The sequence below is a fragment of the Exophiala oligosperma genome (assembly GCF_000835515.1).
Source record: "Exophiala oligosperma strain CBS 72588 unplaced genomic scaffold supercont1.9, whole genome shotgun sequence".
Lineage (NCBI taxonomy): Eukaryota > Fungi > Ascomycota > Eurotiomycetes > Chaetothyriales > Herpotrichiellaceae > Exophiala > Exophiala oligosperma.
The window spans coordinates 791,211-817,735 of record NW_015622826.1 but is presented as its reverse complement, the minus strand read 5'-3'; the positions used below and the strand labels follow the sequence as shown (position 1 = coordinate 817,735).

The following is a 26,525-nucleotide window of genomic DNA, read 5'->3' as shown; positions in this document are numbered from 1 at the left end:
GTTAGTATCCGATCATTAAAGGGACATAGGAGGCTCGCCAGATGTTTCTCGGAGCCGTGTGAAGGGAGATTTCAGACACTTACTACGACAGTGGGCTTCGGCGGTGGCATGTCAAGATGGGATGGGTGAGTGTTCCCTATTTTCAACATCAACCAGGAAACATCTATATACATAGATGCTTGCACCGGACGATGCGTGCGATTGGTATTGACCGGGAGATTCTTCACTTCGCTGAGTGGTCGTGCGGATTGTTGAACAGGTCGTATCTTTTCCTCGTACACTCTTTGCACCTTCCATCTTAATCATGACCTTTAATTTTGAGCTTTTCCACCCTACATATATATAGTCTTTAACGGTATCTTTCAAGAGTAACTGTGGTCGTATGTTTGGCGTCGGCCCTTGATCGCACGAAGTCGCAAAGACTGTGCACATGAGGATAGTCGTTTGCGCCATGACTGTTGTTCAAACGTCACAGCCATAGAGTCCTAGTCTTCATCTATTGCAAAGCCACCGATCGAGACGAATGCATCTCCGAAAGAGTCAAATGCTTGCGAATTAGGTACCAGTCAATTGCACTCAGCGTGGAAGAGACTTGGAGTTTGTGGCTTTATGTGCCGCTTCAGCTGCGGCCCCCTTTCCTCATTCTGGCCCGAAGAATCCACCTTGAGATTCGATTCGCTTCAGCCTGATCATCACCACCTGGTCTGCTTGGCCTAACCTGGGACCACGGATCATCTTTCCCTGCTACGAGGACGGAGACCGAGGACGGATCATTTCCCTTCAGCCGTACGATACACGCTTTTTTTCGTTTCTAGGTTTGGTTCTTTTGATATTGGAGACAGGATGCCGACCCCCTATTCTTTGGCCTTGCTGAACTCTGTACTTGGTCTGATGCCGTGTTTCACGACCGGACTATCCAGAAAGCGAGCATGATCATGGAATGCATCAGTCTGCACCCGAGAGATCTCTACTTCCTGCCGACCTCTAGTCATGACGTCCTTGTCGTACTCTCCCAGCGCTTCAACAAGAGAGAGTCTTCCAGACTTGACCTTTATCATGGCATCGACAAACATCTTGCTATCCTTGACCGCGTTATTGGCGCCTTGACCACGATCTGGGATGGGCCAAAACGTCAGTGATGTCTCTTCCGTGGCATGATACGAGCTGTACTTACGGAACGTCATACTGTGCGCCGCGTCTCCTGCCAATGTCACCCGACCATCTCGATTATCCCAGTCAGAGATAGGACTCCAGATCTTGAGCTGGACCGCCTTCGCCTTGACGTCGTCCGGCATCCACTCGACGGCAGACTTGAAGGGATCAGCCCAACCATCTGCCCGTTTCCGGAGTTCGTCTGCCATGTTCTGGTCTTTGTATTCGTCTTCACTGGTCTGCTGTTTTGGCCACGTTGCGAGAATGTAAAAGATCCATGTCTCGGGCCTGTCGAGGTCGGGTTTATCCAGCAGGAAAATACCAATGTACATCGACTTTGGATGGACGCCTACATCAACGATAGGGTGCATCATCTTGTCCATCTTCAAGGCCCTCTCGGCGGTGAATTTGAAGGGAAAGTTGAGAAAGACATATGGTAAGACCCTGGCGTCAGCCTCGTCACCTAGAAGCCATCGTCGCACCCATGAGCCCCCCCCGTCCGCGCCGACGAGGACCGTACCCGATTCCGAAGTGCCGTCTTGGAAGTGTGCGATAACCCCATCAGACGTCAGTTCGATGTTTGTGACTGTTTTGCCGAACTAGGTATTGTGAGTAATGGCTTGTGCAGCAACAGGACCAACAGCATCATCATCAACTCACCTGGACATTGACGTCCTTGGACCATAGAGTTCGCGTCTTCTGAATGTTCAATCTCCGCACCGCCGGGAAGGGAGGTTCGACAATGGTTTCTCCTGTCGCCCCATCTCTGATCATGACACTTTCGCACCCTGACTCTTTCGAGTTCAGCTTGATATCAGGCTGACACTCCGCCAGGCGGTCGAACAGCTCTTTCGGCAGGAGTTCTTGGAGAAATGGATGCGACCAAGCTATCGTCACTCCCCAATTACGGTCTCGTGGTTCACTTTCCTTGTCGACCACGACATAGTCGATTCCATTCTGGCAATACAATTAGTATGTCCTAGGTTCTTTGATCGTGATTCCGGGCCCCGGACCTTTTTCAACCCCTGAGCAATGGCCAAACCGGACAATCCTTAAAGGCCAGCATTAGTTCTGGAATATCAGAAGAGCAGGACCTTGATGATAAACCTACCGGCACCGACAATTATAACTTTCAGAGGTTGACCCATTTTGTTATTTTCAAGTGTTGGTGGGCGGCGGGCAATCTATTTTTGGGCCTAATTCCCCCGCCGAGAAGAAGATTCTTTACAGTAGGTCTGCGGGGTCAAGGTCTGGGGAGAGCTGGAGCACACCGTGTGACACAAACGAGAGGAGCTGTCTTTGACGATTTCAATGTAGATTCTTTGAAAAATACACGAGTCCCTCAATAGATACAAGCAAAAACAAAAAGCACACTTAACTTTCAAGTGTTGTTGACACAAAGTAAAGTCGGACTTTTCAAGTGTCACTTGTATTTAGCTTCATGTGAGACAAGACGCCAACACGGAGAGCATCAAGGCCCGAGTGCGAACTTTCCAGGTAAATATCTAAATCCGGTAGTAGGCACGAACTCCCAAAGGAGAAATCAGATTGGCGCATCCCTAATAGTTGATCTGAATCAATCAATTTATACGGAGTACAGAGTACTTAGGTAAGGCATCTTACATGGTACGGAGTACAGAGAACAAAATACGAGGCAGTGAGACTTTTTTCAAAGGTCAAACTTGTCATTCACATCCATCTGGGTCATTAGCACAATTAATGATCCATCATCATCATCATCATCATCATCATCATCACCACCTAGGGATAGAAAACGACAATCAATCGAGAGCATATACCTTGCGAGTAATCAGTATCTGTTTTCGGGGTCACATCTCACGTATCCCTTGATTACAGTAACATACGAGTAGTTGACAACTCGGCAATAACACTAATCATGGCGATCATCGAACTGGCCCACATCAGCCTGAAAGACGGACTCACGGCTACCGACCCGACACTGAAGAAGAACCTCAAGGAAGTCAAGAGGGTGATTGAAGAGTACAGCAGATTGGTCACCTTGTTCTACACCCAGGTCGACGACCCCACGAGCATGTTCGTCATCGGTGCCTGGGAGACCAAGGACGCTCACCAACACGGCTTCAACGGGTCGCCTCAGCAAGGCCAAATTTTGGGCCTGGTCAAAGATCAGATGGATATTGACTGGATGCACTACATGGACATTGAACAGTCTCGGATCCCTCTGGACGCGCCGGTGCTCATGTTAAACAAGGCCGTCTTCAAGCGTGGTGTGCATCACTTGGCCATCGATAACGAGTTTGCACAACGTACATCTACCATGGGCGGAGCGAGGCACGGCGCCGTGTCGACGTGGAACATACCAAAAGACGACAAGGAACATGCGGTTCGCGTTCATTTTTCAGGCTGGGATACGGCAGACGAAGCTGTAGAGAGCGTGGCGGGTGTCATTGCGACCGGCAAGACTTTCGTACCTCACATACTAGAGGCGAGATTGTTCATCACCGAGAGGACCGTTTTGGATTGAAACAGCAAAGGTCTACAGGTCCATGGGTCGAAATAAGACATCCTATGATGATATAGATCTCTTTAGGTAGACTTTGGACGGAGTAAACACATTAAGCACTAATTTCCCTACTCTGACTCCGTAAAAACATGAGAATTCGTCTTCTCAGTGCATTTCTCCCGTACTGTCGATCTGTTGTTTCTGTTTTGCTCACATCCCTATCCCTGTCCAATACCCCTCCCTCCCTCTTTTTCTTGCTTCTACGAGTACTGTACAATCGTCTCCTCACTATTACCGAAGGTAGACACGGAGTATTCTCCCCCCGCCTTTCTCGTCTCACCTCTAGGCGGGTGAATATCACTCTGATGTCGTACACAGTATCACTCAAGCTACTGTTGTAGGTAAGATTCCCCCGGGGCTCCATCGGACGTGTGACCAATTTCCCTACCCCTCGGTGATACTGCACATTCACTGCTCGGTGTCGGTCTCTGTTACATGGCGAGCACCAGTGACTACTACCGTAAGTTGAACGTGACTTCACCTTCAGCTGAATCACTTGCCCTTTCTACTTCCCAACCATCAACACAACTCCCCCATCACATACACCTTGACAACTTTACGTAGTCTTGACCCTACTACTACTTGAAATCCAAGAAAAAGGCGAGCACTGAAGTTTCTCAAATCATCATCTCACTCAACTACTCCATCTCACATTCCCCAAACTTGAGCCCTCTCAAACCCCCCCTCTCTCTCTCCATACAAAATGACAACCACCACCACCGCCACCAACGACGACGACACCCTCACTGCCGGCCTTCGCGACCTGATTTATGCCAACCACATCCTCCACCACCACGGCGTGGTCGACGCCTACGGGCACGTATCGATCCGCCACCCGACGGACCCCTCGGTGTACATCATGTGCGGCTACATGGCCCCCGCCATGGTGTCCTCGCCCGCCGACCTGATCCACTACCACGTCTCGACGTCGGACCCGGTCGACCCGGCCGCGAAGAAGGGGTACTCGGAACGCTTCATCCACGGCGAGATCTTTCGTCGCTTCCCCACCGTCAACTGCGTCATCCACAGCCACGCCGAGGAGGTGTTGCCCTACGTCGTGAGCACGGGGGTCCCCATGCGGGCCGTCTACCACATGGCCGGGTTCCTAGGGTCCACCCCGGCAAAGGTCTTCGACATCGACCCTCACTACCGGGACGGCGACCAGAGGGACATGCTGGTCCGCCACGCCCACACGGGGACCGCGCTCGCCGGTTGTTTCGGCGGCGTGGGTGAGAAGCCCCACGAGACGGTCGTGCTGATGAAACGTCACGGCTTCACCGCCGTCGCCGAGAACCTCGTCACCGCCGTCTACCGGGCCATATACACCCGAATCAACGCCGAGGCACAGACCAAGGCCATGACCGTCGCGAGGAACATGTACGGCGATCAGGAGCTACAGAAGGCCGGGTTTGAGGGGCTCACTGACTTGCAAGGGGAAGGGTGCAGTCTCATGTGTGAACAGTACCAGGACAAACCTTGGAGGTTGTGGGTCAGGGAGGTCCAGATGAATCCACTCTATGACAATTCGTTGAGATGGGAACTGAGGGAATGACGAAGACGAAGACGTGAGTCAACAGTGAGTAAAACATCGGTCAGTACCTAGGGGCGACAAACAACAAATCTTTGGCCGAAGTTGTCTCTTCGAATGGGAGAGGATTGACTACGGAACGAGTTTAATGATGAACCACACGCGTCGACTACGGAATCAAGGATTGACGGGACCATAGTGCAAAGAAAGACGAGGCCAATAAAACATATGAATACCCCCCTTGCTTGCCAGAAAGAAAAGATAGTTGTAAAACACCACAAAGTGTGGTTGGAATAAAACAATTGTCAAGTCCTTTTTCATTGTTGCAGAGGTATCAAAACTCAGCTTTCACTGTCTGGATATATCAACTTGCCCGATCTTTCTCGCCTTGCAAGTACAAAACATGACGACGATGGTTCATTCATGTCGCGTATTCCCGTGTCCCATTTGTTTCATCTGATTTAGTTCGGTTCGGTTCGGATTCCAAATTCCATTCCCTTGAAAGAAGCTACAATTCCGAGTTTGTAATCAATTCTTCGAACCAACTCCGGCCTCGCTCGAGCCACGGCCCGTCTCTCCACGTGCCCCCAATGGTTTGGGACCAGAAACAAAAGGACATGTACAAGGACGGTGTGTGTCAGGTCAACCCAAGACGGTCGTGACGCCGCTGACCCAGGCGATGCCCGCCTCGACGAACCTTTCGACGACGTCGACCTCTTCCATGGTCCTGGGGGCGTAGACCATGATCCAACCCCTCGGGATCCCGGGCAAAGGGAACCTCTGACCCCAACCCTTGGCGACGACCACCTTGGCGTCGGCCTCGCTCAACCAGACGTGTAGACTGTTCTCGGCCGGGTGGGCGTGGGCCACTTCTGTCCCGATGAGTCTTTGGTCCCTGCACTCGACGTTGACGGTCGGTAAGGATTCTCGAACATAAATCCCGTCCGCGCTGTAACCTTCGGACCGACTGGGCCTCAATTCCAAAATGTCCGGATACCTGGCCGCGAAGGTGGCCGCCATGTTCGCCGTGCGTTCCTCCACCCCCTCGGCGACGGTCCCGGACTTGTAAGGGACCTGACGGTGCGGCATGGTCCGAGACACGATGCGAGGTCTCGGACCGTCACGGACCGGAAGGGACTCTCCGTCGATGTAAGACGGTCCCGCCGAAGAAGAAAGGCCCGTCGAGTCGGTGAGGTCGTCCCCGGAAAACATCCTCCCCAACCTCAACTTCGTCATCCGCCAGTAACCGGACCACGTCGGTGGGGTGCCCCCCGTCCCGAAGGCCTTCCAGGCGCGGAAGTCGGAAACCACCCACGCCGCGAACAGAGTGACGGCGGCGGCGGCGGACGACGTCAGTGCCGCGTTCGCCGGTCGTGATTTGATGGTGTCGACGAGGTGGGAGTATCGAAGTTGAAGGTCCGACGTCGACATTGTGAAGAGGTTGGGAAAATTTTCGAAGACCAAGTAAGCAAAGCTGATGAGGCTGTGTCGGGGTTTGTGTTTTGTTTGGATAGATTGGTCGTTTTTTTTTATCTCGCGGTGGGAGGCCGATGCAAGGTAGCTATTCAGAGAAAGGAAATCGCGTTGGATTTCAACTGTTGCGTTGAAGGTATTGTCGATAGGAATTGATGAATGGGCGTTTGATGGGTGATGGTGATGATGATGAAAGGGAGAGAAATGATCTAGGCCCCGATAGGTACCACTAATAAAACCCAGGTAGGCAATTCACTCCATAGTGGACCAAGATTCAAATGTCCGTGGGCGTTAATCCACTCACCAGAGGTGGCCTTTTTGGGGGGGGAAGGGGGAGGAGGAGACCTGGGGTATAAATTGGACCACAACGGGACGGAGTACCAAAGACGGAAGCTCAATCTAGGGACGAGGCGGCACCCGGAGTATACCAATCCCGACTGGTACAGTACACGGGAGTACATTGTGTAGACAGTGGGAGATTGCCAAAGAGGGTCAACATACAGACGAATAGATTGGATATTCGTACAGAGTCTATTTTACTTTCCCGTACGGAGTACAAGCAGCTCATCAAGTCAAAATATTGTACTTCATGGCCTCCTTTTCCATATCTACACTCTGTACTCTGTATGTACAGCGGCTACTATTCTTGTAATACTGTTGGGCCATGCTCATCAACCTCTCTTCGACATGGTCAAGGCAGTAATCACTGCAGCTCCGATACCACTCCCATCCTCTGCACCGGTCAACTTGATCTTTCCCCTCTCCAGGTCCAGAACTTCAGCCACGGCCACCTCCCATCGCTTCTGGAAATGAGGATGCTTGATCGCCACCGACCCGTCTGCCGCCACATGCCCACTCTCGACCCCCAGTCTCCGACAGATTGCCGACACGCCACACACACAGAGCCTCGCGCCTCGGATGGCGATGAGCTGCGCGACATGTCTCATCAGCAGGAGTTCCCCTGAGGTCGGCGACAGAAGCCTGGTTCCATAGTCCGAGTCAGGAAGACAAAGTTGTTCCGTAAACAGTTTCCTTGACTCGATCAAACCATCAGACTGGTCGTTTTCAATTTGTGAAAGGAGTCCCGTGTCAATGATGTACGGCTCGTCGATGCTCTTCTTCTTCGTTTCTTTTCGGACGTCGTTGTGATTGCTCGTATCGCCGATCCCGTCCACCTCAGTGTCGTGCTCTTCTGAGTCGGACCCGGACTCGAAGATGACACCTCGTCTCCACATATCCACAACCACCTGGCGGAATATCTCACCGAGATACAACCCAGCAGACATCTTCTCAAATGTCTGCTCTCCAGGCCGTGGCGACTCTCTGTCAATGATCTCGTCGTAACTCGTGCGCGGTAGGACGGTGTGTGAATTGTCAAAGGCGCCATATTCGCAGTTGATAGCCATCACGTCATCGTCCCCTTCATGTCCTCTACTATCAGCGTACAACTTCATCTTTGGAATATTCTTGATCTTCTCAATGTATGCGGCGTTGCACCCGGTGCCGAAAACAGCTCCGATGATCGTATCAGGATCTTTGTACTTCGAGGCAATCAAGGCACCGGTCGTGTCGTTTGTCAACGCGACCAGTTTTGTCGGCAGGTTCTAATCAGGTCAATCAGTATCATGAAAATCATGGTAGATCATAGATATGCCAGCTTGCCCTTTCTTCCATGGCACTCTTCAGCATTGCCGCCACGTCCTGTCCTTCCACGCCATCAATGTCCCAACCTTTCGTCCATGTTTGTAGAGCACCATGATCGATTCTATCTTGCGTTGCCGGATAGCTGAACGTGAAACCGAGAGGCAAGGTTCCGTCATCCTGCGGTTCAATCTGATGCTGTTGAATGAATTGCTGCAGTGAGTCCGCGATAAAAGACCAGAGTTCTTCGGAAGTGCCGTTTTTGAGCTTGGAAGGTAACTCATATCTCTCTTGGATGACTTGTACGCCGCTGCTGTCTCCATGCAGAGTAACTTGGCACACGCGAAGGTTAGTCCCCCCAAGATCCAATGCTATACATGTTCCGGTTTCGTCGCCAGTTGGTAGGGATGTTACCCAGGTGATGTTCATGGGCTTGGATACAATCAGCAAGGGCTCCTCTGGGATGATGACAGTGCCGATCATACGATATTCTGTCCTTGTTTCTCAAGACCTTGTATTTGAAAATGGTTAGTATGGGTCGAACGACCACAAACGTGCCTGGGCGTCCAATCTAAATATGAATACTGTGTCGAAGAACGGACAGGAGCATTTCCAGTATGAACACGGCTTATAGCGACACACCTTGCTGTAACTCCTGGCCAAACCTCTCAGTAATCCTTTGCAATGTAGCCGTGTCCACCGTGAAGATTTCTTCCAGCTTCTGCCGCTCATTTTCGAGATCAGGAGGGAGCGCTCCTAGAGGATCTAAACCAGACTTTGAGTTCCATGAGACAAAAGTCTGTGGCTGATACATACCTGGATGTTCTACATCTGTAAGAAACTCATCGTCACCCCTGGGCTGAGCTGACATCTTTGTCGTTAGTCTTACTCTGTTGAAAACAAATCTCAGGCTTCAAACACAGAACCGAAGGAGTACAAACTCTGCCAGAAGAAGCATTTGAAAGGGAGAAACAGCTGGCCAAAGACAAAAATGAACTGGAAAGAAGAAACCGGATAAAAAGAGCGAGGGCCAATCTGCGGAATATATCAATCTGCACATGGTCGGCAATTGGCCGTCTGATATCGAGATGCTCCTCATTTTCGGGTTCAAGGAACGAAGCTCATTATGACGTCAATCTTACAAACTCGTTCGAGAGACAATAGAAGAAAGTGCTGTGATATACTTGAATATATTATGCTGTAGTCTTTCGAGATAGGATCAGCAACTGAGACTGCTAAGGTGGTATCATGAATGTGGAAGAATACTGAGAGGTGCTTTTCTGGTCCGGCGAGAGTTTATCTTCGAGATAACAAGGCTAGCATTGCCAAGACAAGGCTGAACGTTGAGTCGTACTCGTATCCGAATGCTTCTCAACTCCAGACGAGCCCTGAATCTCTCACGAAATGTTCGTACCCGGTGTGACTGGAGGAGCAATATTATGTCTTTGACTGCTCTGCGGTTATACCGGACCTTGTGGCCTTGCCATCAGGCCAAGATCTTGCTCCACTTCGCCGCCATCTTGAATGCTGTTGGTTTGCCGTGCCCACGTGGCCGGCTTGAAACGGTCATCTACCTTCATTTGCGCTCTTGACTTGTCAATATTTGCTAAAAGCTCTGTCTCGGTCTTTTCGGGATCATTATCTGGTGGAGACAATAGTGAGTATGGACTGTACGGATCTGGTGCTAGAAGCTCTGTTTCTTCTTGATCTTGTTTTGATTTCGCTTGCCCGACAATCGGCGTAATATAGATATCGAAGGCCAGTGACAGACTCCAAGAGGCCGTGGTAAGTGCATATACCCACTCGGCAGGCGCCCCTGCTGCTATAATCCGGTAGCATTTCGTTCCCGAGGTCTGGATGTCCTTTGCCGTAGCACTGTGACAGCCAAAGATAGCCACCTCCATCATCGTCGCCGTGGCTGTAACGTATTAGCAAAGTAGAAGCAGGTGAGAGAGCTTGGACATACGTAAAGCAACCACGAGAGTAGCTACTCTCCACCAATACAAAAATCTAACGACGCCAATGTCCAAGAGACCAGGGTATTTTCGCCGTTGGAGATGATCTGTGATCCAGCCAGACGTTTTGATGCAGAATATTGACAGGGCCTTTGCAGCCGTTACCGTCAGATGAAGATGTCTATCAGGATTCGCCGCTGCGAATACCACCCAAATTGCCAATCCTCCGGATACTACACTGACGAGCCAGGTCGTCCGTCGGCTCTGCCATCCGATTACTTCGTCTCGTCCTCGGTAAAGGCTTATACATGCGGACGTGAAGTTGAAGAGCACGACACACATTGTCAGTCCTTGGTACACTGGCAGCCTTTTGGAACCAATGCAGCTGATGAAAGGGAACACACTGTACAGATTAGCGATCCGAGGAGGTCGTTCTCCAGTTTCAGGGTCTGCTGGTAAGGTATAATAAAAGGCAAACAGAAAAAGAAGCAGTGTAGTTTCCAGCAATGCAGCAGTGATGGGAAGAAGTGGTCCAATGGTGTACCAGTGGCTGTCGACGTAGTCGAATAATGGATGCCATGCTCGTGACTTCCGTCGTGACCTCCGTGTGAGCTTTTCAAGGGTGGTTTTTTGTCGGTAGAAACGAGGGCTGAATGTGGTGAAGCGACGTTGGACTATCTCGGGGCTGTAATGATCGAGGAATGAAGCAGCTTCGGATTGATACCAGCTGCCCCGGAGCTTTGAAGATTCCTGTCGAGTTGGCGGCATCTGCCCATTATACCAAATAAAGATATGTTTATGAAGAGCCTTACCACTTATTATATTCAACATGGGTGAAGTCTACTTGAAAATGAGTGTCGTGAGGCTCATCAGGCGTCCACTGCCACAAATGCATGTCCAATCAGAGAGACACGGTGTGCTGGCGAGCTGGACTGTCGATGATCCCTGGCTGAACATCCTCATGGAAACTTACCGGACTGGCCAAGCAAGATCATCTCTCCGGTATCCGATGATAAGCATGAGAAAGAAAGGAATTCCTTCCTTGCTGCAGATTGACTGCTTGACTATTCTGTATATAGAAGGGTGGGTGTGGTGTTGGGTCAGCACGTTGAATCCAGCTTGCCCAGTAATTAAAGAGCTTAAATTAACTTAGTTAGGTGTCTTGGGTGAGATTCTTTGTACAGGTTGCCCCTGTGAGAAGGCGATCTCATTCACTAGCCCCGGCGATAAATCACCTGTGGATTAGGTCTTTAGCTAGGTATTTAGAGCACCCCGATGCCGCTCTACAAAGGCTCAAGCCCCAACCAAAACTGCCTAGAAATTTCTCCCTTGGCGTGCCGGCACCAGCAACTCAGCTCTTACTCATTATTAGGCCGAGTGTCTTGTGCTCCATCACATGCAGTGGCGCATCTTCCATCATGTCATCGTCGACCTTCTCAAGCATCATCACCCAATCGGCTCAGCATCCCGACTTCATCGTCGACTAATTGCCAGATGGAAGGTGGTCACCAGGCGATACCAAGTGCCTCCATCTTGAACAATGACGTTTGACAGGTTGGGAAGCTTCGTTCACCTTGAAAACTGGGAAAAGGTGTAACTTCCACTGTAAGAAACGCTGGAGTAAAGAACAACTGTATCTATGCAATTTATCGTATTCTGGTAGTGCTATTGCCATTTACTAAGTTAGAAAAATATCTTTCTTCAGTCACTCCCTTCGCAATGCCTTTCCTGTGCCATTGACACATGATGGGCTATTGCCTGCACACAACTGACTTACGTCCTACTATTGAAGACGATTGCTTACCGTGAACGATGGAGAACAACCCCCAAAGCAATGATCCAGAAGAGCAACGACCACGAGTTTCATCTCGAGAGTATTCTGGCCAGAGTGTTCCTGAATCATCTTCACCGGCACACTCACGTCCGAGATATGCAGAATTCAGCTTCGGTCCAGCTAGTTTGAGGCATCGAGTTGCGAGCACAGCTGGAAGCCCAGGCCCAGCGAGATCCTTTCTTGCCCCACGCGACTACAACAGAACCTCTGTCGCTATTGCACCATCGACCTTCCATGATCCAGATACAGCCTCAAGGACATTCTCTTTGGCAGGGCCAGCACCTATCGATGCCAACACGTCTAATCAACCATACGTTGACCCTGGTTACGCACAACTGAACCCTGCCTATGATCAACCGCCTAACGTTCGGCCAGTATGGGGTCTGGCAAAACCTTTGCCACGAGTGCTGCGACCTGGCATGGTCCCAGCCAAAGATGAGCTAGAACAGGAAGCTGTGGAAGAGAGAGAAGCACCACCGCATGCAGACATCGAAGCTGGTAGAATCGAGCCGACACTTCGTCTGGACAAGGCGTCTTCTCAACTTGACACGATTCGCCGCGAGAGAGAACTATCGCTTTTCCGAGCCTATCAACACCACCTTTCTGAATCCCCGACACTGTCAGCCGTTGGGGCTAGAAGAAGATCGTCAGATGCGCGGACCGAGACACCCACAACTCGCGTCCGGACTCATCAGACTATACCAGAAGAGTCATTGCCAGATGTGGAAGCATTTCCTCAGTTGAGCGAGGCTATTGCGACAGTCCACCAAGCACGCGAGGAGCAGGAGGAAACAAAAGCTCCTTACCAAGATGCTGTACCCTTGCCTGCGTATCAAGCTGAGGATGACGAGATTCATAACCTTCATACCTATTGGTCAATCGTTCGTTTGAGATTCCGTGAACCTCTTGCGGAACTTCTCGCGGTATGTACCGCACACGGGGCGTTCTGCCTCTGTTCCCACAAAAACTGACCTCCGCGGCCCAGATAACTGTCCAATACACTCTCGGATTCAGCGTAAATCTCTCGCTCACAGTCTCTCGTGGTACAGCCGGCGCCGGTGATACAGGGTCTTGGGCTTGGGGTCTTGCCACCATGGTTGCTATTTACATCGCAGGTGGCATCTCTGGAGCTCACCTCAACCCAGCAATTTCAGTCATGCTTTATATTTTCCGCGGCTTCCCCCTTTCCAAAATCCCCAGCTACGTCGCTGCGCAGATGTTGGGAGCTTTTCTTGCCACTTTGATTGCTTTCGGGATTTTCAAACCAGGCTTAATGGCGCTGCTACATGAGCAAGGATCGTTGTCACTTCAGAGTGGGATCAACGATCTCTCCTCGTCATCCATGTCGACATTGTCTCCGACGATCGTACTGTCTAATTTCATCACGTTCCCGCGCACACCGTGGGTCGACACAGGCACCGCATTCCTGACCGAGCTTAGTGGGACCACAATACTTGTCATATCTGTTCTGGCGCTGGGAGACAACACCAACGCCCCCCCTGGGGCGGGCATGAATGCCTTCGTCGTCGGACTTCTTATCGCCGTGCTAGGTATGGCGTTTGGGTACAACACAGGGCTGGCAATGAACCCCGTGCGCGACTTTGGTCCCCGTCTCGCGCTATGGGTTTTAGGATATGATCCAGAGCTCCTCTTTGCCGATGGTTACTGGTTCAAAGTCAACTGGCTTGGTCCTTTGACCGGGGCAATCCTAGGTGGCTTCTTGTACGATGCCTTCATCTTTGTTGGCGGAGAGTCGCCTGTTAACTATCCGACCAGGCGGATCAGACGAGCTGCCAGGAAGTGGAGGAAGAGGTGGAGGGCCAGGATGAGGAGGACGAAGAAGAAGGTTGGAGGAATCAAAGGCGGCGTGCTTGGAGGTGGGAACAGAGGCTACGAGGCTGTCGAAGGATAAAGCTTTCGTGTCTTTAGTTGATTGTTCGGATATCTGAAACACGGCGGATAGCTAGAGTTGCGATCTGCATAGCATCCTGAGGCATACACGATTGTCCAAAAGGAAATGTATTTGCAATATATACTTAGAGGGCTATGGGAGGCGTGAGGATGAGTCGAAGATGGAGTGTCTAGCAGAAACTGTGGATGCGTGTCAGGGTAATAATGCCTCGATATTGATTAAAAACACCCTATGGGTAATCGTGGTATACGCTTTAAAAATATGATAATAACTACATAGTGCTTGCAACGCTCACGATAGTAGGCGAATGTCGTAAGAGCGCGCCATAAAAGGATACCGTGGGAGGATCGCTTTCAGGGCAAAGGGCGTATTCTCATCATCTGAACAATCGTCTTCCCGAGGCGCCGTCGCCTACTCTCCAAGCAGTGGGTCCTGGCACACCGAGTAGACCGTGGCTCATTCCCTGGAAACCCACGCCTCCGCCCTCACCGTCGGCCTTGTACCTCCGCAGGGCCTCTCGCAGGTGGTCCGGCAGCAGTCCCCCGCGGTGCGGGTTAGGGATGTACTCCTTGACCTCTCGCTTCAAGCGTTCAATGTCCCTGGTGAGCATGCGAGACTGCATGTCCGCCGGGGTCCCTGGTCGGGCGCCGGCACCGTTGTTCTGGGATTGGGTTTGTTTTTCCTTTTGCTTCTCTTCCAGAGCCTCCAGGTCCCTCCTTCGACGCTCCTTCTCGACCTCCCGGGTCGCCTCGTAGGCCCTTGCGTGTTCCTCTTGGACCTCTCGCGCCCGCTCCACGATCTCGCCGACGAACCATTTGCCGTAGATGCGGATGGCCTGCAGCGGGGCCGACGTGACCGACTGTGACACTATCGAGTTGACGAGCCGCTTCACCGTGGTGTTGTTGAGGGACAGGGCCCGCCATTGGTTGTACCGCGAGTACTGGTCCGGGTCGAGGGTGTCGGCCAGGCGCTCCCGGCGCTGTTCCTGTCGGATTTCTTCCTCCTCGGCCTGTCTGCGTTCCTGCTCGTCCATGTTCTCCAGCATGCCGTCGATCTCGACCTCGTCCTCCTCCTCGGCGTCGGCGTCGGCCCCTCCTCCGCCAGCGCCACTAGCGACTGACTTTGTGCCGCCCCGCCCGCCGGTTGCGCTCCTCGCGCCGCCGCCTTCGACCTGCGAGGCCGAGTCGGCTGGAGGCTGACGACGCGACGAGCGAATGTCGTCGGCGTTGAGCTGGGCCGATTTCCTGGGTCGGCCTCGTCCTCGACCGGGCACCTTGCCGCTGCTGACGCCCGAGACGGCGCTGTTGGCCACGCTGCCTGTCTCGGATCGCGCGCTGGTGACCGCCGAACTCTGTCGGGCATCGCGGGCGGGGAACGAGGTCTGTCTGAGCGGGTGGAGTTTGGGCCGCTTTGAACCTCCTGGCCCCGAGGCTTGGGAACTCATCGACGGTCGCTTCTTTGGGTTGGGGAGGCTGGCGGGAAAGGGTGCTGGAGGAGAACTCGCCATAACTGTTGTGGGTTGGGTGGGCGGAAGGTGGTTCGATGCTGTGATGTCAAGATCCGAGCAGTCGCTGTCGTTGTCGCTGGACGTGCGAAGACAACGGCTAGTCAACAAGCGAAGTTGCCCCTGGGATACTCGACTTCTGTAAAGGTCGATGCTGTTGATGGAATTCAAGCAGTTGTAGTGTCAAGTCTTTCTGCGCAGATTAATGGGATTTGAGATGCCGCGACGTTGGATTTCTTGGGGCGCGTTGACGTCGCTGCTTTTACAAATCCACATTGAGCAGTTTCAACAACTGCTTCAATTCAACGTCCATCATCACCTCTTCACTGCTCGATCAATTAACTTGTATACTTTCTAGGTATTCTGTCTCCTGCTTTGGACTTCGACATATCGACAGTCTATGGTCATATAAAAAATGATCATTGCGACTTGACCAGCGGCAGAACCTCAAGAGGCACAGAGCCCATCCTCGACATCTGCCCCCAGTAATAACAATTGTTCAACGAAGTGCTCATGACCAGCTTCACATTCGCTGCAGATTCTGAAACCTGTTCGGCATGAACGGCGATGGTTCTTGACCATGCGTCTGTGTCGACACGGTTCAAGAGTTCTCATGATCCACGATCCACACACGTGCCTCGCATCGCGGGCTTCGTGCCGGACGAGGGTATTGATTCACGTATTTCGGGGCTATATCAAGTTGCCTCTTCCGCTAGAATGGAGACGAAAACAAGGTAATCACATTCTTTGCAAGCTTACATTGATCGTTATTTTTGAATTCTAGCGATCGATCCTGATTAATCACAATTCATCCGCTTCCATACCACCGCCTGTTTGCATTCGTCAACTGCGAAGATGGACTTTGATCCAAGTGAGGTCGCCTATGTTCCCACTACCGGGGTACGAAAGGAATTCAAATTAGCTGTGGTGAAGGCCACTCCCGAGAGCGTCAAGGGCTACGGCCACATCGTCGACTCGCCGGACAACTTCCCAATTGAAATCGTCCGATGGCCCGCTCAAGGTTGGAGACCCATCGACAAGAACTCTGGTGATCAAGGCGGGACCACCGAGGGACTCTTCGAGTTCTGGTGGAAAGGCGACACGTTGTATGCACGCAACAACGCCGTGGGCGACAGCTATCTGTTTGCGTGGAGCCAATTCCCAGAAGAGGCTTCCAGCGTCGGTGACGCCAACGCCCGCGACAAAGTCCTCATATGGCGAGCCAACTATCACCCGGATGGAGGACAGATGTTCTTCCCCATGGATGGGCAGAGTTTCATCGTCCCTGTGGCTTTGCCCGGGGACGACGTGACGCCGGAGAAGTTTGTCGCTTTCAGGGTCGACGGTGGGAAAGGCCTCTACATTCATCCAAACATATGGCATGGGGCGGTCGTTCCTCTTGATGATCACAGTCGTTTCATCGACCGTCAAGGCAAAGTCCACGCTCGGGTATCTGTTGACTTTGCGAAGGAGTTTGGGGGCTATCTATCCATACCGCTGCCTTCGGTCAATGGTACGAATGGGACAGGACATTGATGCACAAGTTCTGGTTGTGGCCAGGAGCTTTTCCGGTCCAATCTTTACCACGCATGTTCAGCAACCCTCAGACACATTATCCCTACAGAGAAAAGCTCCACGATTGCGCTCATCAGCACTACACGATGTGATTTAAATATAGGATTGGACACTTTCTACCTCATCAGTCTAATTCGAAGAACATATAAGTCTTCAGCCTTACCGTGGATGCTCATTGCGCTCGATCATCTCTATATGTACGAGTTATGCCACCCTACCGTCAAGGATGATGCTTCAACAAAAAAAATGCCTGCAAACTCACTTCGCTCCCAGCCTCTCCCCTCCCTCTTTGTCGCCATCTCGAGTACGAGTACCGTCCTCCGTACGGCTGGATACAGGTATTCCCTTTACTAGGTAGTTGATCATCTATTGAGTACAAGGGTCTCAGAATTTACATTTCCGAAACCAAAAAGCCGTTGGCTTTTTTTGTTACGTTGTTCTTCACCGTCTTTTTCCCCTACCTAATGCAACAGTCCCCTACCTAATGCAATAGCCACCACCACCGTCACCACCATGTACGTACTGAAAACCCAAAGTATATTCTGCAGCAGCTGACATGTCTTTTGGTGTGTGTGTGTGTGTGTGTGTGTGTCAATTTACATCATGAGCCCATGCCCACATAATAACCTGAGTGGAAATCCTACTCCGTAAATACCCCTGTGAATCTGATCCTTGCAGAGCCACAAACTTTGTCCCATTGATACTTTTTCGTCTCTATCGTACAGTTCAATACCTCCGTGTACCCTATGTACAGTACAAATTATGTGTCAATCTCCCTCGACGAGTATCACTTCCGCTTTCCGGCAAACACCGGGGCGTGGATGTCAACAAACGTCAAAGAAAATCTTGACACGGGTAATTTGAGAAACCTTTTTTTGGTTTCCCTTGCTCTGCTCTGCCCAAGCTCTGGCTCCTCGTTTTAGCTTTACTCAAAAGTCCCCTCGATGTGAAGGAAAGTTTTTCTTCTTTTGTGGATTCACCAAGACGAGAGAGAGAGATCTCAAATCAGCCGTACTCCGGTGATCCATACTCCGTACTCCATACTCTGTCCAAAAAAAAAAAAAAGCAAAAGAGCAGCAATGTCAAATAATACCGGCGAAAACCCGCAAAAGCATAATCAAACCCTGTTCGAAACGAGACTCGTTGTTTGATTCGTACTTGCCCAATGTGTGCTTTGTTCGTTCACAAAAAAAACAACTTGGATTTCAGTTCTGGTATGTAAACAAACCTTGAGGCGTAACGAAATACCATCACTCGTACGGATCTTTACGTTTCCGTCACCACCCTCACCCCTCCCTCCCCCCTCCCCTGAGCCCTCGTTTTGTGACAACTCTTCATCAACGCGGTCAAGAGAGAGAGAGAGAAAAGGAGATTGATGGGGCAAAAAAAAGAAACAAAAAAGTGGCAAACACAATTCTGTCACGTCCTCACATCGATTTTGACACCCACACACACCCACTAATACACCCACAAACACACACACAAACACATCATCTCTCACACCACGTCTCTCACTGATCTCCCCTGCCCGTCACAGAACCCTTGATGGCTGTGTGATGGAAAAACGAATCTGCAAAGTTGACAAGGGGGCTTCTCTCTCTCTCTCTCTCGGGCGAGATCGATGGAAGGAATCTCCTACCGAGAGCCAGCCACAACAACAGGTCTTTTTTTGTTCATCACCCTCAACTACTACCACCACTTCGCCTTCACTTCCCGTTGACCCATGAACGATCTTACTCCCCATCTCGGCATGTACACTCGGTGCCTTTGTCCGTACGAAGTAGTCATGACAGTCATGTCGTACAGAAATGCTCCAAGGTAAAATCTGTCTTGTTTTTTTGTTCTTGTAGATCTTTGAAACTATGGTAGAATAAATCTCAACCTCGTCCTCGTCATAGAAAGTCTGGCCTGTCAACGGACGAGACACTCCGTTCCCGATCAAGGGTACGAAACTGCAAACACTGCACACTCCGTGTACAAATGAAACAACAACAAAAACACACATTGGTTCATCATCAAATATCTTTTCTTTCCACAGTCCCTGTTCCACTGGTGGCGAAAGTTGGAGAGAAGAACAATAGAGGAACGAGGAATACTCCTCCCGGCCATGGGAACGACTTGGGCCACCGGTAAAACTCCTCAAACGCCGCTCGAGAGTACTCGTCATGTTGGTAACCTACCAAAGAACATAGAGGTAGATTCTCGACTGCCCAACCCAATTCAATCCCAAAGATACAACCATCCTTTTCCCATGTCGTACATGTCGTGATAATGTGCTTCCTCGACGCTTTCTTCTCCTCGAGATTCCATACCCGTAGTACGTCCTACATCGACAGGATCCCTCTGGCAATATTGATTTGGCCATGATCGGTCAGAAATTCATTCCCAATCACATGGTCGCAGTTGAGAAATAGTAACCACTCCAAAGCCACTCATAGTCTTCCACCACACCACCGACAAGATCCAGGATCGGTTTCCCCTTCAAACCCTGTGCGGCACCATGGATCCATCTCTTCGTGACGTTCTCATAGAATGCCCCCCTCATCCCCCACCACGCGAGACTCCAACCTCGCTTCTTGAGTTCCTCTCTCTCCAGCGCCGACAACCCACTCTTCGCGCCTCCAGGCACACGAGAAGTCAGATCCTTCTTGGCCAGCTGCCGTGCAACATACTCCATCGCGAACCCCACGAGCCAAGGAGTCCAGTGTTTCTTCCACTTGGTCCCTTCGTACCCGTACATGGCCACGACGCGCTGCATCATGAGTGCGTAGACGACGGGGCGCAAGATGTACAGAACCTCGGCGCCCTGGCCACGCAACGTCGTCAAACGGTGCAACAATTGCTTCGCGGGCTTGACGTCGTCCGCCGTGAGAACGTGGTTGAGCAAGTACGCCGACACACTGTCGGGCGTGGGCAGCGTGGGCAACGTGAAACCAGTGCGCGGCATGTTGTACGGTTCCGAAATCGACAGACTCGACGTCGGTTTGCCGTTCGACCCGGAATCCGACAACGGCGGTGTCGGCACACCCGCCTCGCCCAGCGCGGTCTTGACGTCGAACGCGGTATTGCCCTCTCCACGCATCAGTTCCTCTTCCACCACGAGTTCGTCATCGTCCTCGCCCGGTTCGATGCGGGCAAAGTCCTCGCGCAACGGCAAGGGCGGGCTGACCAGGGGCCGCGAGTTGGTCAAGCGCATCAGCAAGAGTCGACAAACGGCCTTGAACGACTCGAGCAGCACGACCACGCGCCACCGCGTCTTCTCGCCTCCCCTTCTCCGCGCCAGCATCTCCCACAGCAACTCGGTGTATTGCGCCATCTTCAACAGCGTCGCGATCTTGGTGTAGAGAGTAGAGGTGGTGGTCCAGAATGTGGTGTAGCGCGCGTGCAAGGACGGTTTCGGCTTCTGAGCGGCGGCGGCATTTCGAGCCTTGAGAATTGTGGGGGAGATGGCGAGCACCGCGGCGCGCTTCTTGAGAAGATGGTCATGGTAAATCGATAGAAGTTGGACAAAGGTGTGGACGGATTCGGAGGCGAGTTCGGAGTCGTGGAAGCGTGCGCCGGGGAGGAGGTACGTTAGGGAGCGAAGGGAACTTTCGATATTCGATACTGCAGCGGCATTATGAGCGACGTAGTTGTGGTATGTTGATGGAAGGTTCATGGCGGCCTTGGTGACTTCGGCGGATGCGCTGGACAAGGTGGTCATGGTCGCGTGCATTGACTGGTGGAATTTACTCGTAGACGAGACCATGATTCTCGAGTCCCTCGGAGGGTGGTCGTTCAAGACGACCTGGCGATTAGAATGTGTCGCCTCCTCTGTTGATGAAGTCGATGATGAATGTCGAGGGGGGGGTTGTAAAGAATGAAGTGAAGTCGGAGGATAGTTGATTGATGGCGACGGGATGGGAGAGAACGGGATTCCAGTCAGCGAGTTGAAGATGCTGTGCTGGTTGTGATTGGTTGTGAGATATGCCGAGGTATCTCAGGTATCTACGTACTACAAGATCGTTCTCCGTATCTAATTCGACTAATAAGAGTACGAGATTGTAGGTGCCTCAGTAACTTCATATACTTGAGAATCCTGTTCCATGAATTATGATGAAGACATGAGAATAAGGCTCTGTGGTTGCATCAAGCATGTCTATTCGTGACAACAGGCCCACTCTGAGCAATGGTTGTGATTTTTACAAGTAGAGCCTTGTCATTCGCTTCAACACAATGTCAGTGTTCTTCTTCCACAACTAAAACAGATTGTGAGAGGAATAAACAACTTCATCACTTCATCTCGTCGCCACAACATCACCAAGGACATTTTCGAGCGAGACAGGAGTAGCCGCGACAGTCACAATATCATACCTGGCGCTATTAAATCAATCACAACACTCTCACCGGCGGAAGACTTGTCTTTCGTTCCACGCCCTCACTTTCTCTCTTCACAATGCCACCAAAGAAAGTCACCTCCAGATCCAAGGCCAAGTCTACCCTTCCTCCCGCTCCTGTCGCCCCAAAATCTGGTCCTTGGTCGACAGCCCGAATCCTCAACTCAACCTCGCCCATCACACAAAAAGATATTCACTCTTTCCTCGTCCGAGCCGTGTCCGACTGGTCCACCAGCTACACCGAAGACGAGAAACGAGCAATCATCGACTCCCTCCCACCGCGCCTGCGTATCTACGACGTCGACTCGTCCGGCAAGCTTGTCTGTCCAGTCACCCCCGACTTTGTGCTTGGAGACCCGCACGTCAAAGCGGCCATTCCGAAATTCAAACGACAAGTCACAGAGGGATATTACGAGAAGGGATGGCAGAAACGTGCTATGGCCGCCACGAGGGAGAGGGTAGATGGAAGGTTCGATGCATACCTACAGGAACAGGTTGACGCATTTTTCGGAGGAGATGAGGACGATGAGGAAGATGGTGGTGGTGGCGGCGGTGGTGTTACTGGTACCGTCGAAGATGTCGCCAGTAGCGATGGGGAGTGGAAAGGCCGTTGAAATTCCCAGTACGGTCGCAGTCACCTGCCTACCTACCTAGGTACACGGTGCTGTGTATCACGAATGGAATGATGAATGAATGAATTCACCCAGACTGCGGACAGGCTTTGGGCACCAATCGGGGAAAGAGATACAGATACGGGAGTACACCTACTACTTCCTCCTCGACTACAGGTGCATGCCTTTGCCTTGCCAGAAGTTCCCACGATATTTGTCTCGGAACCAACAGGTGGAAACAACGTCATGATCATGACACATTGCAAAGGGGACCACAGATTATCGAACGTGTTCGAACAAAACCAACCTGGGGGTTGTGAAATGGTCCGATCTGCAAGTAGCAGGCAAGCAGCCATGTTCTGTTCCCCTTGTCAATTGTCCCTTCTCATTGTCCACGAGGCCAAGAGGCCCAAACGCACGCAGTCTCTCCCCCCCACCGCTACTGCACGCCACTTGGGTACCAAACTGTACGAGTACAGAACAGGTATGATTGTGGCTTGCTGCAGATGAGCGAAAGGAAACAGATATGCAATGCTGGGTTATGGAGTACTTGGTTTCAAGACAAAGTACTTTGTTGTCCCTGCAGGTAATGTAGCTAGACAAGAATAGAAGAAGTATCAGGGAACTCTTTACCCCATTAATGAAATTTCTTTGACAAAAAGAACATGATGACGGAGTTTCTAGAAGTGTTCCAAAGGTCTTTTCTTTTCCGTCAGTGTTCCATGGAACTCGGCCAGCCCAGCGCCATTGTAATGTAGGCGAGGTGTCTTTTGGGGGGGGGAAAGAAGTGGGAGAATGGTCACGCTCATGGAAACATTGGGTCACACAAACCGTTATCCTGTGTAACAATTTCCCACACCTGTCATATGTCAGTGACGGTTGTAATCATCCTTGGATCGGACCGGCGTGTGTGTAACGTGTCAATCTGCTGATAGCCTATGTTTCGTGTAACCATTTTTGTCAGGACGACAACGACAAGAACAAGAACAAGACAACGGACGGAAGAAATGTTCGCAACTGAATATCGGTACAATGTACAGTATGCGGGCGGGTATATGCGTTGTTGGATCTGGAGCAGGAGCAGCGGTGTGACGTGTCTCTCTTTTTTGTTTCTTTTCCTATCGTCTCTCTGTCTCTCTCGCTTTCTCTCCAAGCAAATGTAACGCATGCAGAGAAGCAAAGACTTGAAGAAAAAGAATCAGACAGGCCAGTTAGGTAGATACTCTGTGTAGGTAGGTCGGTACTCCAACGTCCGTGAAACCCGTCGTAACCCGTCGTACTCTTTTCGTAATCTGATAAACGAATAGATGATGACGAGTACTACTCCTTTAAAAGGAAAAAAAAAGGACCCAAAAAAAAGACTATTGTTCCAGTCTCGAACACTTTGCACTCAAGCTCAAGCGAAGGAACTACGAGTAAGCGAGTAAGCGCGAGAGAGAGAGAGAGAGAGAGAGAATGTGTCGAGTACTCATACGGAATAAAAAGTAGTTCTAGTATTATGAGTACTGGTACTCCGTACTCCGTAGGGGATTCGCATCAATAAACCCGTTTCCGGGAAATCATTTTTAGTGCTAGGCTAGGTGTCTAGGTAGGTAGTTATTGTATCCGTACACAGTTGTGGTCCTTTTTTTTTGTTCTTCTTTTCTCATCAGTAAGCCCCCCCCGTCCATCCCTATCCCCTTTTGGAGGAGATCATTGACTACTTTAGTAGGTATCTACCCAAGGTACGGAGTAGAAATTGACAATCGGAATCCCCCTTATTTCTTATCTACTGTTACGGCGTAAGTAGTGTAGAGAACGCTTCCGAGACCCTACCTAGATACTACGTAAAGCTTGCTTGTTATTCTTACTCCGTACGAGTATGTACCATTGTAGAATCTAGGTAGCCATAGCGAATTCGAATCATCATCATCATCACCATCATCATCACCATGAATCACTAGCTCCTTCGTCCATTTTGAACCCCCCAAAAAAGAGTCCATTCTATTGCGCCAATCAATCATTCTGACAATAAAACTAGAAAAATAAAAGACAGGGATTACGGAGTTATTAATTATTCATTATTATTATTATCATTATTATTATCATTATTATTATCATTATTATTATCATTATTTCACAATCACGCCAATGGTGAGAGGGTGACTTGTGACTTGCTCTAAAACCAGCCAGTCATTTCTAATCTGTTCCCATCCGGAACAAAAACAATTTTATTGTACTCGTACTTCTTCTTCTTCTTCTTCTTCTGCTCCCCTATGGAGTACTTCCTCCTCCTCCCTTTTACCGAGTGAGAATAAGTAGTCGTACCAAAGTGCCATCCTCGCTTACGAGTTTCATGGACCTGGTCCGGCGGCCCCATTTTTGGAACCCGATTATGCTCCGGGTACTCCGTATTGTCGTTGTCTTTGGTCTTTGACGGCTCGGTTCGTTAACCGGCCCAGGAAATTCAAAAGAGTCTGGCCTGTTTCAATCTGGGTGTGAAACAACGCCATCGACACCTTTTTTTTTTCTTTTCCCGCTCAATCCCGACAAAAGACTGCGAAAAGCGAAACGAGGACCGGATGACCTCCCCCCCTCTCCCAGCTTGGCTTGCTCACCACTGCTTGTCATTTAAAATCATGACCCAATCAATAACAGGCGAGAAACGTAAAACCACATCCCACCCCTGGTTTTTTGCGAATCTGACTGATGTGGGTGGATGGCTGGGTCGACCGATGGTGGTCCCGGATAGACCTGTCAACTCATCCGATCCCGGTGTTTGTCACTTTTCTCATCCCGGACGTGATTTGTTTCTTGATCCATGGATGGATCTCTCCAAGTCCAGGGTATCCCTACCAAAAAAAAAGGGCTGGGGCTGCCGCATCGAGCGCATTGCATACTCCCTGTACGTTCCCAAGGCGAAGCCAGCGTTTCTGCATCATCCCATCTGCATTCATCTGCATCACGCGCGCGCGCGCACCCGCGTGTCTGCCCTGCGTTCCTTGATCCCGGGGAACCACGTTTGTGCTCTGTGCCCTCGAATTGCGTGTTGGCGACGCTTTCCCTTTCCAGATTGTCGGTGTGTTCACCGCTTCCCACCAGCGCGACAATCCGCCGCGGGCGTGGCCACAAGTTTTGACTCGTTCGACACCTTGGGGCCAGACAACTCGTAGGCTTCTCCAACCGTCTCGCCGCCGCCGACACCGTCACTCCGTACCGTGCAGGGCGTCGGTCGCTATTGTCGTCACGACCAGAACCTGCAGGCGAAAGGTAAAAAAATGAAGTGCGGCAAGCGACATTGGCTACCGAGGTCATGAGATCACTGTAAAATCCTGGCGAGGGAGAGAAAACCTCGACGGCGAGCTGCTTCTCAGAGATCATATGTATACCTTTTGTTGGAATGCAGACCTCCGCTTTTCCGAATCATCCGACCTTCGGCAGGTCACTCTTTGAATTTTCAAACCGAGAACAATGGCCTTGGTTGGATACATCCGATGCCGCCTATTTTTTTTTGGCCGCAGAGCAGATGGATATCTCTGACCCCCGACCGTTCAAAGACCATTCGCGCGCGCAAACCTGGACCCTCCCTCGGTGAGCTCATTGTTGTATGTAGGGCATGCCTTTAGCTTCCCGCTTTCGTTCGTTCCTGCGAGTGATGGGACTTGTCAATAGTATGGCAAGCGTTATTGTGTGCTCTCGACGATGCATCAATGGTGGATCACTGGGTTGAACGGTGGATCCTGCGGTGTAGACCTAGTGGTTTAGTATTAGGATCTATCCGCTTCACTTTGCTGAACTCTGTACAATCTGAGGGAGACCCGTTGAGGTGCGAACACGTACATAGTTTTGAGCAAAAATGATATAGTGCCCGACTGGACCGGCGCGACGGAGTGGACTGCCTGATTTTTGTTCTCTTTCCCTTTTCAATGGTCACTTCTTCTCTCTGAACGTTCGAGGGTGACCGCCCCTTCTTGGAAGCTCGCCAGAAAATACCCTTCGGTTCCCTTGGGCGGATTCTCGACAAACTTTCACCCGCATTCCCCGGCTAGACTAGAGGAGCGGGACGGCGTCGACGGTCATCCGCTTCACACACACACACACACAAGGGTGGCTGACAAGTGGACACGACTTTGTACCCTTGGGTCAGAAGGGGGCCCATTTCCGGTTTGGACGAGAAGCAAAGACGGTGACAGATGGAGAAAAAAGGGGAAACCGCAGATCGTCCGATGATACGGAGTACGTGTATTTTGATGTGCTCGCTTGCAAAGGCCAAAGCCGTCACTTTCAGCTATCACTGTGTCGCTCAGGGTCAGTGCTTTTCGGTGACTGTGTGTGTGTGTGTGTAGTCGTCAGTGGGGGCCAACACCTTGTATCGCCCTTGAACGTCTTTTCCGGATCAGAGAGATTTGGGCCGGTCGACTCAGTCGGCCGCTTTTCCTC

At 51.0% G+C, this 26,525-nt stretch overlaps 6 protein-coding genes across 7 annotated transcripts; 3 read left to right on the top strand and 3 right to left on the bottom strand.

Moving 5' to 3' along the window:
* Positions 1 to 3,024: 3,024 nt before the first annotated feature.
* On the top strand, positions 3,025 to 3,658 carry PV06_08875 (uncharacterized protein; the record flags this gene model as incomplete). Its single annotated transcript, XM_016410257.1, has 1 exon — positions 3,025 to 3,658. The coding sequence occupies exon 1, from the start codon at positions 3,050 to 3,052 to the stop codon at positions 3,656 to 3,658; it is 609 nt and encodes a 202-aa protein (XP_016259279.1). The 5' UTR covers positions 3,025 to 3,049.
* A 6,141-nt stretch (positions 3,659 to 9,799) lies between these two features.
* On the bottom strand, positions 9,800 to 11,062 carry PV06_08874 (uncharacterized protein; the record flags this gene model as incomplete). Its single annotated transcript, XM_016410256.1, has 2 exons — positions 9,800 to 10,257; positions 10,306 to 11,062. 2 exons carry the CDS (start codon positions 11,060 to 11,062, stop codon positions 9,800 to 9,802), a joined length of 1,215 nt encoding a protein of 404 aa, XP_016259278.1.
* Positions 11,063 to 11,927: 865 nt separating this feature from the next.
* On the top strand, positions 11,928 to 14,230 carry PV06_08873 (the record flags this gene model as incomplete). Of its 2 annotated transcripts, XM_016410255.1 has the most annotated exons (3): positions 12,107 to 13,051; positions 13,114 to 13,850; positions 13,905 to 14,230. In XM_016410255.1, the coding sequence occupies 3 exons, from the start codon at positions 12,107 to 12,109 to the stop codon at positions 14,038 to 14,040; spliced, it is 1,818 nt and encodes a 605-aa protein (XP_016259277.1). In that variant the 3' UTR covers positions 14,041 to 14,230. The 2 variants fall into 2 exon arrangements, with proteins under 2 accessions (XP_016259276.1, XP_016259277.1); XM_016410254.1 differs by having other exon boundaries at positions 11,928 to 13,051; positions 13,114 to 14,230.
* Positions 14,231 to 14,236: 6 nt separating this feature from the next.
* PV06_08872 (uncharacterized protein) lies at positions 14,237 to 15,732 on the bottom strand. Its single transcript, XM_016410253.1, has one exon. It carries the CDS (start codon positions 15,545 to 15,547, stop codon positions 14,417 to 14,419), a length of 1,131 nt encoding a protein of 376 aa, XP_016259275.1. The 5' UTR covers positions 15,548 to 15,732; the 3' UTR covers positions 14,237 to 14,416.
* Positions 15,733 to 16,399: 667 nt separating this feature from the next.
* PV06_08871 (uncharacterized protein) lies at positions 16,400 to 17,235 on the top strand (the record flags this gene model as incomplete). Its single annotated transcript, XM_016410252.1, has 1 exon — positions 16,400 to 17,235. The coding sequence occupies one exon, from the start codon at positions 16,400 to 16,402 to the stop codon at positions 17,078 to 17,080; it is 681 nt and encodes a 226-aa protein (XP_016259274.1). The 3' UTR covers positions 17,081 to 17,235.
* Positions 17,236 to 18,933: 1,698 nt separating this feature from the next.
* On the bottom strand, positions 18,934 to 20,995 carry PV06_08870 (uncharacterized protein). Its single transcript, XM_016410251.1, has one exon. The coding sequence runs from the start codon at positions 20,865 to 20,867 to the stop codon at positions 19,509 to 19,511; it is 1,359 nt and encodes a 452-aa protein (XP_016259273.1). The 5' UTR covers positions 20,868 to 20,995; the 3' UTR covers positions 18,934 to 19,508.
* Positions 20,996 to 26,525: the final 5,530 nt, after the last annotated feature.

Bases quoted from the DNA above. Each gene is read 5' to 3' on its own strand.
- PV06_08872 (XM_016410253.1), bottom strand. From the start codon at position 15,547: ATGGCGAGTTCTCCTCCAGCACCCTTTCCCGCCAGCCTCCCCAACCCA.
- PV06_08870 (XM_016410251.1), bottom strand. From the start codon at position 20,867: ATGGTCTCGTCTACGAGTAAATTCCACCAGTCAATGCACGCGACCATG.